General features: G+C 39.4%; 1 protein-coding gene across 1 annotated transcript in view; it reads right to left on the bottom strand.

The window, feature by feature from the left end:
• The window catches only part of LOC144773339 (amine oxidase [flavin-containing] A-like), an 898,284-nt gene that overhangs the window by 19,000 nt on the left and 863,794 nt on the right, over positions 1-15,490 (bottom strand). The window contains exon 12 of the mRNA XM_078658305.1: positions 2,689-2,786. Coding sequence (XP_078514431.1) covers positions 2,689-2,786 — 98 coding nt within the window. The remainder of the gene's footprint in view (positions 1-2,688; positions 2,787-15,490) is intronic.

Genomic DNA, 15,490 nt, shown 5'->3' with positions numbered 1-15,490 from the left:
GTTGGAGACCTCAAATGACATGTGAAGTGAGGGAGATCATTAATATAATTTAGTACAAACCTGGATATCTCCAACAAAAATAAGAGCTACTCAAAAGATTATGAACCATTACTACACATCTGAAAAATATTAAAGAGCAATGTTCCAAGGGAGACTGTCTTATGTTGTTTAATAATGAAACACAAGCAAACATCCCATTTATGCAAATCCATAAGTTAGAGTATATAGTCTTCAAACTAGCTGGCTCAAAGCTATACAAATAATGATATAAAACTAAAACAATCTTTTGCATTTTGCCCACAAAGAATGAGAGATACTGGAGGAAATTAACGGATGATCCAGTGTTAGAGTAAAAAAAGAGTTGATACCGACTTTTGTTAATTCTAAAGCCAACGCTATGAATCAAAGTTTGAATGCAATGATGCTCTGTCCATAATAAGAGGAGATTTGTATTTTCCTCAGGGCCTTAATATGATTAAAACCTCCAATGTGAATGGAGGAAGAGGAGGCTGGATGTGTAAATTCGGGAGTGAGATGTTCAGGAAGTTCATGGGGCTTCTACAGCTCACTATATAGTTGTCTCCAGCTTTCCTTCAAAATATTTGAGAAACAATTATATTTTTATCTGTGTATTTAAAACACATAAATCTTGGTGTTCTAACAAGTGTGTAATCAGATGATTTCCTGGAGAACTTGCACCATTAGTCCATTGGTTAATATAAGTGTTTGGTTAGAAGAAGCATCTTTAGAAGCTCTTGACGTTGAAGAACTATCCTATTTCAAAAAACATAAGTACAAGGTGATAATTATTCATTGAATATTGTACAATAGAAGAGCGGTTGTGTATGGGTATTGGGAGGGTAGAGAATTACAATTGGCTTAAGAAAGGAGAAATTGTAGACTAGAGTTTATAAAGGCCTTCTCTATTATACAATATAGGAAAATAGAGAAGTGTAAGAAAGCAAGACAAAAGCATACAGGCTTAACACAAAAAGTATGCACTACTGCAACAATTACTTGTGAGCAGCACCATAGTGAGTTTAAAGAGATCATGTAAAGTGGCTGAAGAACAGGAGTACACCACAACCACGTTTCACACATTTTTATAAGAATTCATACACAACTGTGTATGACACTAATATGATGAAATCCTGAGGACACTGAGCAAGGCAGATATTTTATTGTTTTAACATTCGTGTTTGTTGTATGCATAGTGTCTGCTAGTACCAACATAAATTAAGAATGCAATCATCAAACTGTAAATAAACCAAACAGTTTTTTTGTTTATTTCAAGCAATAGACTGTGTCTATTTATCCAGTCGCGTGTGCATGCTTATTTGAGTGTGTTTTGCATCCTGTTGAAAAAACTTGAAGTGTGCAAAACAGTTATGAATGTGAAAGTGTTTGCTTATTCAATACAATGGTGAACACTAGTGAAATATTTAGAGAGTCACTTTAATAACTAGTCACAATCGATTAACTGTATGTGTTGCTAGACAATTTAAAAATTATGTGGCCTATTCAAAAGGCTACATGGTGTATGTAACGTAATGCTACTTTATGTACTCTAAAATGCATTTTACAGACCTATGAGAGAAGTATCTGCCCCTTTTATTTTTTCTGTTGGGAGATGTCTGCTCTTTTGGAGACTTCCAACAATATATAAGTACAGAATTTAGTAGCACATGTGGGAGGGACCGGGGGAGTGGGGAGAAATGGGAATAAATTACTACAAAATGAGTGTGGTTTAGAAAAAGTGAAGAAGGGGTCTATGGAGGGGCATGCTAATGTAAATACACACCCACTTAAGAGTAAGAACATTGCAATTCACAAAAATGCACACTGAAATCTACTATATTAGATTCATTCTAGGATTGGGCTTGAGTATTTTAATTTTTTCAGTAAAACAAGCTTAAATGTACTCCAGCTCTACCTTGGAGTAAGTCAAGTTCCACATATTTCTAATCACTTGTAATGCAATACACTTCAACAGAAATCAATGGACATGGACCAAAACTAACACACATGGAATCTTATGAAATACATTTAAACATACCCTTTATATAAAACGTAATTTAAATTAAGTTTAATTAAGTTTAATTCGAATAATGGTTTAAAATTTTAAAAATCTAAATTTAATTGTAATATACACAATACGTTAATACAATATATTGTAAAAAAAGAATTTACTTAGAAGAAAAATAATCACAAATAAAATAATACCTAACTTGCATCAAAGATTGTGATGCATTCAACACAAACTATACTGCATAGGGTGGGGTGCAAAAAGTTACATTCTGATTTATTAATTTAACTTAAAAATATTTAAATAAAAAAAAATAATGCATTGTTTATTAATATGTAATTTTAGTGGAGGAGTGCGTACTTGTTACCAGGGTCATCCTAAATAAATAGGAGTGAGGGAAAGGTATTTCATTAATTTTAATTACAAAATATGTATGTTTTATTCATTTAAAATTATCTGTACATATCTGTGCAAACGTGGAAAATTACTAAATGTAATGCTTCACTCATAAATTCAGTCACAGGACTCTTGACATTGAAATGATGAATTCCATCGGTGAGTGGATATACATCTAGGTGTAGGTGTAACTCCACATGTGAGGTGAAGTACACATGCAAATGTCCCTTGGTGAATAGGGCCTAGAAGAATTTAAATCACCATACCTTCCAAACTGAGTCATGATTCCTGGTGGAAAGTAACAAGTGTAACATCCACCTGAATACTGCTCCTCACACCAGTCCTTCTCTTCATAGTGTACTGGCTGCAAAACAAAGTTTCAAGGAATCATTGCAACATGGTTTTATGCCTACTGCAGTACGGCATATCACTAACAACAATTAGGGCACATAGTTGTTCTCCTAATATTTCAAGATTACTTCACAAAACAGACCATTTTATTGAATTTTCTCTAAAAAGCAATGGCTGTAGATGAACATGTTTATCGATGGGTATTTATGTCCTTTAGGGTTGACTATTGCCCTCAGCATTCTTCCAGGAGGCAGCATTATTATGTCATTGTAGCTTTCAACAAAATTGATCCTATCATGTGTATATTTGTTAATATACCCTACCACATCACATGTGGAGTGTGGTCACCAGTTCCGCTCCTGCTTACTAAGTACTATGGGTCCTGGGTGTCTCTAGTGTTTTCTCGTATTTGTTTGTGTTCTGACCAAGATCGGAATTCAAAAATGATATCAGCCAAGGTAGTCTCAGAGGGTTCACAATGTCAGCATTTTTCATCATTTAATATGTTGGCTTTACCTACCTGGACCCGGACCCGGACCCAGAGGGTCCGGTGCACCAGAACACACAGGTAAACAAGAAATGGTAAATACAATAATGCAACTTGCACTGGATGAAATGGCTCCAGTGGCGGCCGCCACCTATCTAGGTGGTAGGGCAGCCACAGGGGGAGGCCAAGAATTTGGTGAGGAGGGGGTTGGAATATTATTAAAGTAAAAAAAAAGTAAAGTTACCTGCCGCTCCACTCCCACTGTTGCCGCCTTGCTGCTACTCTTTTTGGGCCAGAAGGGGATGGGCCCTCAGGGCGCAGGCTCCACACCCAATCCAGACACTTCTCTCACATGTGGCCTTCGATACGGTCCATCATGAAGTCTTGATGGACCATTTACCCAAAAAGGGGGTCCAAGGAAAGGCCTTGGATCTCTTGAGGTCCTTTCTTACCGATTGGACACAAATGGTGGACCTGGGTAAAGACAGATCCAAGCCTTTCTCTCTTCCATGCGGGGTGCCGCAGGGGTCATCTCTTAGTACCACTTCATTTAATGTGTATGTGTCACCACTGGTAGCCCTGATTAGATCCTTTGGGTTCCAACTGACCTCGTATGCAGATGACAGGCAAATTGTGAGGTCTCTTCAGCTGGGTAAAGAAGTGGAGACTGGATTAAGATGCCATAACTGCATGCAAGCTATTGCGGGCTGGATGTCATCAAACCGCCTGAAACTTAATGCAGGAAAGACGGAGGTTGTTATATTTGGTAATATCACAAATCTCTGGATGCCGGATTGGTGGACAAATGTAATGGGCATGCTCTGGCTCTTACTTAGAAGGCCAAGAACTTGGGGGCGATTGTTGATTCTAAACTCTCTTTTGGTGACCAGATAAGCGGGGTTGTTTCAACCAACTTTTACCTTCTCAGAATCTTGAGGAAAATTAAATTCCTCCTTCCTGAACATAGCCTGAAGACAGCAGTCACAGCGCTCATTTTGTCATGACCGCATTACTGCAATAGTCTCTCTTTGAACATCCAAAAGAGACACTTAAACAGTCTCCATTGTGCCACACAGGCTTGGAGCAGCTTACCCTTGCACCTCAGAAATTCTACCGAGCTCCTCTCTTTCAGGGAGGCTCTTCATTTTAACACTCTTATAATTTCTATGACCACGTAGGCAGTGCTCAGTGCCAGGACACCGTAGGGTAACGGTGCGCTCTAGAAGCTTTATTATTATAACATAACAGTGCCAGGATTGGTCTGAGTGACTTAGTTTGCCACTCATATGGTGCATTGGAGCTGTGCCTTTTCTCCATCTCTGCTGTATAACACAACCTGAGTTTGAGAAACATAAGTGAGCATGTGTGCTTGGCCGGCATATGACGGCCGGCCAAGCACACATGTGCACTTATAATTGCATTCTACTCCTCCCTGACATGCCCGGCCCACCCTATAGTTATCATATTGCAGGGCTTAGACAACATAAATAAAATGACAATATCTGTTTTATTGTCATTTTATTTATCATCTGCTGGCGCAGGCTGTGGGGCAACGCTTCTCTGCCATTGCAGAGAAACCACCCATGTAATGCTCTTTAGAACACAAATTGACTGTGGGCAAGATGCTAAGTGAAAACCATATGCATTTTACTACTAATTGAAGAAAGAAAGAGCATTAGAGGAAATGATCTGTGTTATTTGTAAGCATGGGCGGAAAATCCGTTACGCTCGTGGATTTTGCGAATTTTCGGTAAATTCGCGATCCGCGAACTCCCGCGAATTTACCGCGAATTTGCAAATCCGCGAGCGGCGGATTCCGGGGGCAAAAGTTCAAGCCTTGCTGGCCTGTTGTAACTATTTTACGATGGCGCCGGCAAGCTGCCAGCGCCATCCTAAAATAGTTACTAAGTTAGCATCAACAGGAAGCTCTAATAGATAAAATAAAGCAGGTGCTCGAGCACCTGCTTTATTTTATCTATTAGAGCTTCCTGTTGAAGCTAATTTAGTAACTATTTTAGTATGGTGCTGGCAGCTTGCCGGCGCCATCGTAAAATAGTTACAACAGGCCAGGAAGGTGTGCCTTCTTCCCAAATCTACAGTCGAAAATCAGCTGTGATGCTGGATAGAGAGGCCTTTGCATCCTTGACTTTCACGAGCGCAATCCTCGTGCTGTTCCTGTGGCCAGGAGCTTCTGTATTTTCATCTGCTGCTCTGATCGGTCTCTGACCTTTTATACACACAAGAGGCATGTGCACTCGCATGGAAGCCCCGTCCATTTGGCCCCGCCCATACACTCGCGGTGTGCACCGTCTTCCCGCCATTTACCCACTATGATGGACAGCTCACTCAAGGGACCCCTGCGCCCTTCGGCGCGATTGCATAGTAACACACACCTGGTCGCTGTAGACAACTCTCTGGCACTTTAGGCAGCTGTAGTGTAGTAAAAGCACTATACATCTACCCAACGAGGTAGCACTTACTGATTATCTAGTAGAAAGTACTCCAGTTGAGTAGAGGTATGGCACAAAACGGTGGCATCTTCTTGAATAAATATGAAGGGCAGGGTTCATTCTGGCACGATGGTCCTGGCACAAAAATTAAACCTCAACCGGAGGCACTTACAGATATCAATTAAGCATGTGCCCTAGTTGAAGCTTAAATTCAGTGACTCATTTATTAGCCCAAAAACAATCGTGAGCGTTGTCAAGGCTGGGCAGATGTGCCTTCTTCCCAAATATACCATCGAAAATCAGCTGTGATGCTGGACAGAGGCCTTTGCATCCTTGACTTTCACGAGCGCAATCCTCGTGCTGTTCCTGTGGCCAGGAGCTTCTGTATCTTCATCTGCTGCTCTGATCGGTCTCTGACCTTTTATACACACAAGAGGCATGTGCACTCGCATGGAAGCCCCGCCCACACACTCGCGGTGTGCACCGTCTTCCCGCCATTTACCCACTATGATGGATAGCTCACTCAAGGGACCCCTGCGCCCTTCTGTGCGATTGCATAGTAACACACACCTGGTCGCTGTAGACAACTCTCTGGCACTTTAGGCAGCTGTAGTGTAGTAAAAGCACTATACATCTACCCAACGAGGTAGCACTTACTGATTATCCAGTAGAAAGTACTCCAGTTGAGTAGAGGTATGGCACAAAACGGTGGCGTCTTCTTGAATAAATATGAAGGGCAGGGTTCATTCTGGCACGATGGTTCTGGCACAAAAATTAAACCTCAACCGGAGGCACTTACAGATATCAATTAAGCATGTGCCCTAGTTGAAGCTTAAATTCAGTGACTCATTCATCAGCCCAAAAACAATCGTGAGCGTTGTCAAGGCTGGGCAGATGTGCCTTCTTCCCAAATATACCATCGAAAATCAGCTGTGATGCTGGACCGAGGCCTTTGCATCCTTGACTTTCACGAGCGCAATCCTCGTGCTGTTCCTGTGGCCAGGAGCTTCTGTATCTTCATCTGCTGCTCTGAATGGTCTCTGACCTTTTATACACACAAGAGGCATGTGCACTCGCATGGAAGCCCCGCCCCAAATCCGCGGATCCGCAAATCCGCAAAATCCGCCGATTTTGCGGATCCACGATCCGTAAATACGCAAATCCGCGAATCGTGGATCCGCAAAATCCGCCCATGCTTAGTTATTTGTTGATCTTGGATATGCATTTAAAGGAAGTCCTATCACTGAACCTCCAAAATGCAAACATTATTTTTCTGGTTAGCTGTTTATCACAGAAACAAGTTTTTAGGAGAAAACCTTTGGGGAAAAGGGAGGGGTTTAGTGCTATAAAAAAATATAAGGGTTCCCTTTTCATGTATATTTTGGTGAAGAGACTGGAGTCTCTGAGGGATCCAAGTGAGAGACAGTGGATGGCCACTGGGTTATATCTGAGGTTGTATAGGGGTTAACAAATTTACAATTATACAAAATGGAACTATTTTCAAGTGATTATATCAGACATCAAGTAAAACCAATGAGAGTGTGGAGACAAAAGGATTTTTTTCAGGTATATCTTTGAAATTTATTGTATCTTTGTACAAGTATCATAAGTTAAAAACATTATATTTATTCATAAAAAACATTTCATAATCTAAAAACAATATTCACTTAAACAAAGAAAAATATGTCTACGCGGCGTTTCGGTGATATAGATCGTCACCTTCTTCAGGACAATTTTTCATTTAAAAACACTCTAAATTTAAAACAAAAACATAAGGTACTTGTTATACACAAAGAAATTTGTTCATGGATGTTTTTACAGAGGTAAACATTTCTAAAGTTATCCAAATTGTAGTCTCCACATTCTATTTGTTATTCTTTAAATTTGGACCAAAAAACATTCTAAGACACTTTATATTGTTAAACACAAAGAAATTTGTTCATGGATGTTTTTACAGAGGTAAACATTTCTAAAGTTATCCAAATTGTAGTCTCCACATTATATTTGTTATCCTTTAAATTTGGACCGAAAAAACATTCTAAGACACTTTATATTGTTAAAAACATTACACACGTTGGATATTTACACTTAGTCATGTTTCATTTATCATTTAGTCATACAGGCCTACATCATATTTGTTAATCCACAACCTCATTTTGTTAACCCTCGTCTCTGGAGTCCCCGGGATAATCGTTTTTTTTAACTGACTTGATATCATATCAAGTGCCTGCGAGCATGTCAGATTAAGCTAATGGGAACTCACGCTCAGCCGAGGATCAATTTAAGCTCTTATGGTTGATCTGCCCTTCCAAATGGACAGGTAATATTGTATCAGATATTTACAGTATCTACCTAGTTAAATTGCAGGCGGGTCGCTTTAGTCAATGGGCGATTTCAAGCTCTTACAGTTTGAACACTATTTCTAAAAAAATGAAAAAGGCTGGTCAAAATAAAAATGTATATACTGTCATATTTTTATTCTGCCTGGTTACTACTAGTTACCTTGTTTTCGTAAAGCTTATTCTTGGTGGAAGAAATTTTTCCTTCTCCTTCTATTACAGTCCCTTCTGGTGATTCATCAATTATCACTGTTTAAAAATGGGATCACTTCATTACATACTTTTCACGTTGAAATCAGCATTATTATTGTACTCTTTGAACACATAGGTTTCCCATTGAGTTGACACATAATTCTATAGACTATCTTTACTTCATCTTTAAGTTTTAGGGATAGTTCTTCATCTTTGAGTTCAGGGATAGTTCTTTCTTACTACACCTTTACTATTTCTGGTATTCAGGTTGTTCAGGGGGGCTGGGAAACATTAGTTAATTATTATTAATAACATCCATGATTTTATTTTGTGGATGTTGTGTTCATAAGTCATTTCCTTACTTGTTATGTTAAGATATATCATTTAAAACCTTCATATATCCTCATGTTCATTTTTTTAAAACAAACTATAGTTTTCTCTGTGCCTTTTTATGAATTCATTTTATTCAAAGCACGTAATCTTAAACGATAAGTATTTTTAACTGGAGGGTCTAGTTAATAATACTGACCCTCTAGTTAAAAATACTTATCGTTTAAGAGACAAGATACAAACGCCAAATACAATTTTTTGTTTTGATAGAGATTGAATTAAAGCACCGCTAAATCCCAGCACAGTCCTATCACCATTCAACCAAGAAACAGATCGCGCATTTTAAATAAAAATGCCAGGTAAGATGCAAATAAAATAAACAGAACCAGCACTTATAAGAGAATTAAGTGAGTTATAAGCTAATTATGACCTACTTTTACCTAGAGTAAAGAACACACCCTTCCTTTTTAAAAAAGCTCAACAAACGGCCGTCCTTCCGAGAATTAGAACACAAGGTATAAAGGTAAGGGATCCATTAGCAAGATTACGTGCTTTGAATAAAATGAATTCATAAAAAGGCACAGAGAAAACTATAGTTGGTTTTAAAAAATGAACATGAGGATATATGAAGGTTTTAAATGATATATCTTAACATACCAAGTAAGGAAATGACTTATGAACACAACATCCACAATATAAAATCATGGATGTTATTAATAATAATTAACTAATGTTTCCCAGCCCCCCTGAACAACCTGAATACCAGAAATAGTAAAGGTGTAGTAAGAAAGAACTATCCCTGAACTCAAAGATGAAGAACTATCCCTAAAACTTAAAGATGAAGTAAAGATAGTCTATAGAATTATGTGTCAACTCAATGGGAAACCTATGTGTTCAAAGAGTACAATAATAATGCTGATTTCAACATGAAAAGTATGTAATGAAGTGATCCCATTTTTAAACAGTGATAATTGATGAATCACCAGAAGGGACTGTAATAGAAGGAGAAGGAAAAATTTCTTCCACCAAGAATAAGCTTTACGAAAACAAGGTAACTATAAGTAACCAGGCAGAATAAAAATATGACAGTATATACATTTTTATTTTGACCAGCCTTTTTAATTTTTTTAGAAATAGTGTTCAAACTGTAAGAGCTTGAAATCGCCCATTGACTAAAGTGACCCGCCTGCAGTTTAACTAGGTAGGTACTGTAAATATCTGATACAATATTATCTGTCCATTTGGAAGGGCAGATCAACCATAAGAGCTTAAATTGATCCACGGCTGAGCGTGAGTTCCCATTAGCTTAATCTGACATGCTCGCAGGCACTTGATATGATATCAAGTCAGTTAAACAAAACGATTATCCCGGGGACTCCAGAGACGAGGGTTAACAAAATGAGGTTGTGGATTAACAAATATGATGTAGGCCTGTATGACTAAATGATAAATGAAACATGACTAAGTGTAAATATCCAACGTGTGTAATGTTTTTAACAATATAAAGTGTCTTAGAATGTTTTTTCGGTCCAAATTTAAAGGATAACAAATAGAATGTGGAGACTACAATTTGGATAACTTTAGAAATGTTTACCTCTGTAAAAACATCCATGAACAAATTTCTTTGTGTATAACAAGTACCTTATGTTTTTGTTTTAAATTTAGAGTGTTTTTAAATGAAAAATTGTCCTGAAGAAGGTGACGATCTATATCACCGAAACGCCGCGTCAACATATTTTTCTTTGTTTAAGTGAATATTGTTTTTAGATTATGAAATGTTTTTTATGAATAAATATAATGTTTTTAACTTATGATACTTGTACAAAGATACAATAAATTTCAAAGATATACCTGAAAAAAATCCTTTTGTCTCCACACTCTCATTGGTTTTACTTGATGTCTGATATAATCACTTGAAAATAGTTCCATTTTGTATAATTGTAAATTTGTTAAACCCTATACAACCTCAGATATAACCCAGTGGCCATCCACTGTCTCTCACTTGGATCCCTCAGAGACTCCAGTCTCTTCACCAAAATATACATGAAAAGGGAACCCTTATATTTTTTATAGCTGTTTATCACTGCATAAGGGGATTCAGGATTTTAAGATGGTGAGAAGACTCCACTCATGTTGGGGCATAAACACACATTGAACAGGATGGCTGCTGCGTTATCATCCTACAGTTTCCGTCACTAAAGTTACTCCTGTGCCAAACACAGTAAATAATATTGTGAGCCTCTATCTGAAAAAGACCTTGCTAAAATCAAGGCAATGACGTTCTTTGAAAATGACATGGAGCAAATCCCTGTCCTATGAGGCTCAGGAAACCCCATCATTTGTAAGGGTCTCGCCAAGTAGAGCTTTAAACTGTAATTACCTCACCTTGTAAATAAGGGTACTCCACAGTGTGGTGCATTTCAGATGCAGTAATTACCACACATTTTGAGTTCAAGGGGTCAGATTTGTAGTTTATTATAATGCTGTTTCTAAAGGACTTTCTAACCCCACATGGGGCAAGAGTTTTAGCCTAAGACATAAAAAGCGCGCTATCAAGGTTTTGCTCATTCACTATTGCATGGTTCACCTATTTCCCCTCCCTACCATTTAACTAAGTCGAATTTTACTAAGGTTTTCCTGGCAAAATGAGTCTGGAAGAGGTTGGGGAGTGCTGTAATTAAGCTAGGCAGTAATTATTGCAAACCTCTGTATCCCGGTTCTTGTGCAAACGCTTGTTAATGCACAATTCAGGACATTTGTCAAACTTCAAAATGAAGGACAACGTAGAATCATGTGGAAAATAGTTTGATTTTCTTGTTTGGCCTTAATTAGATACTGAATGAACTAGTTCTGTTACTGAAGAAATTGTGGTCACAATTGGCGATTAACCCGTTCCGTGCTCCCGATGGGAGCACTACCTCGCGGGTGCTGCCATCGGCCAACGGCCGATGGAGCCCCGCCCACTCAATAGAACGCACGCACCGCGGCGGAAAAACCGCTGTGGTTAAGGCGTTAACCTATGAAGAGTTTTAGGTCTGGCTTGACAGGTGCAACTGTCACCTGACCGTTTAACCTACATCAATATAATTCTACAGTTATTTGCTTCTACAGATATACCTATCCATTCCCACACTATCTACTTGTAATATTTCACATAACCATCCAACAGTGTTGTAAAGCCAGATGTTTGATGAAGATGGCAGTGCCAAAGTAAAGCCAACACTTACTAAACATGCTTTCAGCATGGGCAATACACTTCCAGCAATGTGGTAAATGGGCACATAAATGGTTTCAAACGTTTGCAGTTAGCAGGAAAATTGTTATATACATTTAATTTAACATACTGGCTGGTCAAATTGATACGTTTCAGTAAAAAAGTGAATACATCTAAGAAACAAGTAACACAAATACCTCCAAAGCCAAAAGGTCTTGCTTTCATATAAGTGAAGGTTACTGTTTGACAGGTTTGTGTGTATGGCTGTGGGATTTGTAGAAGGGCGAGTGGATCACAGTGAGAAGGAGGCAATAGGTGGAACATGTAGATAAACGGATGAGCACCCACACCTATGGAATGATGGAATTGAGAGTGAGGGCAGGGAGGAGTAAGCGAGTGCATGGATGATACTCAGAAGCCAAACAGCCAAATTTAACATTGTGAACTAAACATTGACAAGATAGGATCTTTAAGAAAGTGTATTTTTTTGTACACTTGACTTTCTCTGCATGATAAAACACCACACTATAAATTGAAAGGAGTACACTACTTTTTGATCTATAGTGTACCTCCCTCAGATACCTTGGTGTTCTGTTTCTAGCCAGATTGAATGCTTTATTATGCACAACTTCTGGCAGCAGAGGCAACCTTTTACCATAATATTTTTTATTTGACTGAAGACTCTCATCCCAAAACAATAGTTCATGTTGAACTTAATAGGAGCTGCCTTGCAGACATGCCTCACTTCATGTTTTTAAGATTAGGTCTACAATGATCAGACCTTAAAAACAGAGTTTGACTTTTATTTGGGTGGAATTCATAAAACTACTGTACAAATTAAATAGTAATTTACCGCAATTCTCATAGGAAAATGCCATAGGTCCTTTTTGACATTTACATTCACCAAATGCCTGAATGGCTAGGCTGACCAAAATGTAAAGGACATTTACAATAACCAATGAACGAGGAAAAGTTGAAAGTTTATGGGCTGGAAAAGAAATCCAGCGCTGTATTTTTAATGGGCTTGTTGTGTTGGACAGTATATTTCTAGAGTGTTTGGTGGTAGTTATTTCTAAGAAGCATGCCTTGCCCTTTAAATTCCATCATAGATAATGTTCTACATTTCCAAGTCTACCTACCAACATTCTAAAGATAGGGCCAGAGTAGAGCCCCTGTCCTTTTTAGGTCGAGCATTTGAGCCCTCTTGTATATACTTTAGTATATACTTTAGTACATATATTTTAGTATATACTTAAAACTATACTTAAAACAAATTTCGTTGCGCTCACTGCATCACAAAATGCGATGAAGTGCGCGCAACAAAATTTGTTGTATTTATTTAAATGTTTACTCACCTGTAAAACTCCGTAATCTATACATTACTACCCCCCACCCTGCCCCTCCCCCTGCCCACATCACCGCCCTACAGAAACACCTACTGTTGACCGCTACTGCGAAACAGGTCATCCAGCCAGGAGAGAAAACACCAAAGTAAGTCCGTTCGTTCTTTACAGACCCGCCAGAGCTAGACTTTGCTTTCACAAGCACAGAAAAGCCCGGGCAGGCCCCGAGAGGAGACCACTACCTACGGAAAAGTAATTACCATTTGTCTTCCGATTTCAGATTTCGAGTGGAACTCTCTAGCCCCCTCGCATTGATCATGAGGCGCATTGAAGCCTTTGAATAAGTATGTGTTGTTAATTGTTTGTATCTGTTTTTATTTCTATGTGGAATCACTATGAACGGTCTTTCTGCCCAACACACAAAGTTTTAACAAACACCACAAGGACACCGTGCACAACAACACAATGTTTTTTTCCTATTTTAGGTTCATAGGTGCATGTTTATTTGCTGTTCCACAGGCATGTCCACAATATGCGTGCATTTTGGCGCATGATATATTTGTCATAGGCACCACAACTGAGGAACATTGAATACTTCAATATACCTGCTTTAGGCAGGATGCTGTCTACTAACATTGTCTATCTTTATTACAGGTACCTACCATACATTATTAAATGTTGTATGTATTTTTCATCTTATGATTATCTTGCATTATAATCACTTATTATTTGCACCTTTTGGAGTGGTACTCACAGGGCTGATCCCTGTGACATCCTGAAGAAGAGCTTAGGGGTAAGCTCGAAACATGTTGGCACTCATCTAGGAATCCTGACCCATTACAACCAGACTGAACTAGAGACCCACCCCACTTTTAATATATCAAACTAGGAGCAAGAATAAAAATAACTCCGCCCACTAGTTAGGTATTTTTAATTAGCCCACTCCACACACATCACTGCACTACACATAGGTCATCACAAAAAAGTGTTCCTACGTATCCTCGCAAGTCGTAGCACGCCTCAACCCGCAGTGGGTTGGGATGGCCCCAATGATAAAGCATGTCACCATGGGGAAACCCTGGTGAGTGAGGGGACTCAAGAAAGGACATCTTTCCTTTTTTAGATCACATCAATCTCATTGATGAGGATCTACTGCAGGAGGATATTCAGGTTAAACTTTGTCTCCCCTCTTGCAACCAATAGACACAGAGAAACAACTCTCAAAACTCAGATTTTACACTTGGTGTGTGGCAGTTATGCTATGTTAGAAAATTCTTATATAGCGCACGTACACCGATTGGTTTCATGGCGCTGCTCTAAAAAGTACCAGTGCCTTTTTGCTTATTTGTATGCTTGTCTAAACAGCCAAGTCTTAAGGAGATTCCTAAAGCTCAGGAGGTCAGTGCAGGATCTAATTTCATAGGGAAGGGAGTTCCAGTATCTTGGTGCCAGTACGGCAAACCTACCATGGCCCAGCCACTTCAGTTTAAAGGAGGGAGTTATCAGGAGGTGCTTTTGAGCAGAGCCCATGTTACGCGTGGGTGTATGCTTTGGATAAGGCTGTCCATAAATTTAGGACTCCGACTGTTCAGAGATTTAAAGATGAGACAGCATACCTTGAAGGCACAACGTTGCAGGATGGGGAGCCAGTGCAGCTTCCTCATGAGGGTGGTGACATGTTGCCACCTAGGTTGCTGAAGGGGGTGACATGTTGCCCCCTAGGTTGCTGAAAAATCAGTCTTGCTGCCTGGTTCTGTACCAGTAGTAATGGTTTGGTTAGATATAGTGGATGCCAAAGTACATAGAATTGGCATAGTCTACATGGGACATAACCATGGCTAGCACGTCCTGGAATGAGCTGATCCAGCTATGAGCCGATCCCTGGATACCTGCATCTCTGACCCGATCAACCAAGATGGCATGGTTGAACGTGTCAAAAGCCGCAGAGAGCTCCAGCAGCATCAGGGCCTGCGGCAAACCCCCATCAGCCTCCTTCCGGAGAGTGTCCAACATCGTCTATATCACAGCCTCTGTTGAGTGTGCTGGGTGAAACACTGCTTGATGGGGGTCAAGATATTCAGACTGTTCAATAAAAGCAGAGGCACATTTACCACATGACTTTCCAATACCTTGGCCAGGTATGGAAGTAAGGAAACCAGGCAAAAGTTTGTCAGGGTCTGGGGATCACCTCCTGGTTTCTTCAGCAGGGGGACGACAGTTGACTCCTTGAAGGCCCCGGGGACATAGCCCTGGGACATTGACTCATTCAGAAGGGAGAGGGCTGGTCGGGGGAGAGCAGGAAAAGCTTCCTTTAAGAAGTGGGGAGGACAGCAGTCCCTGGGTGATCTAGATTTTACCTTGG

This window comes from Lissotriton helveticus, chromosome 8, assembly GCF_964261635.1.
Source record: "Lissotriton helveticus chromosome 8, aLisHel1.1, whole genome shotgun sequence".
Taxonomy (NCBI): Eukaryota; Metazoa; Chordata; class Amphibia; order Caudata; family Salamandridae; genus Lissotriton; species Lissotriton helveticus.
This window is presented reverse-complemented; position numbering and strand designations above follow the sequence as displayed.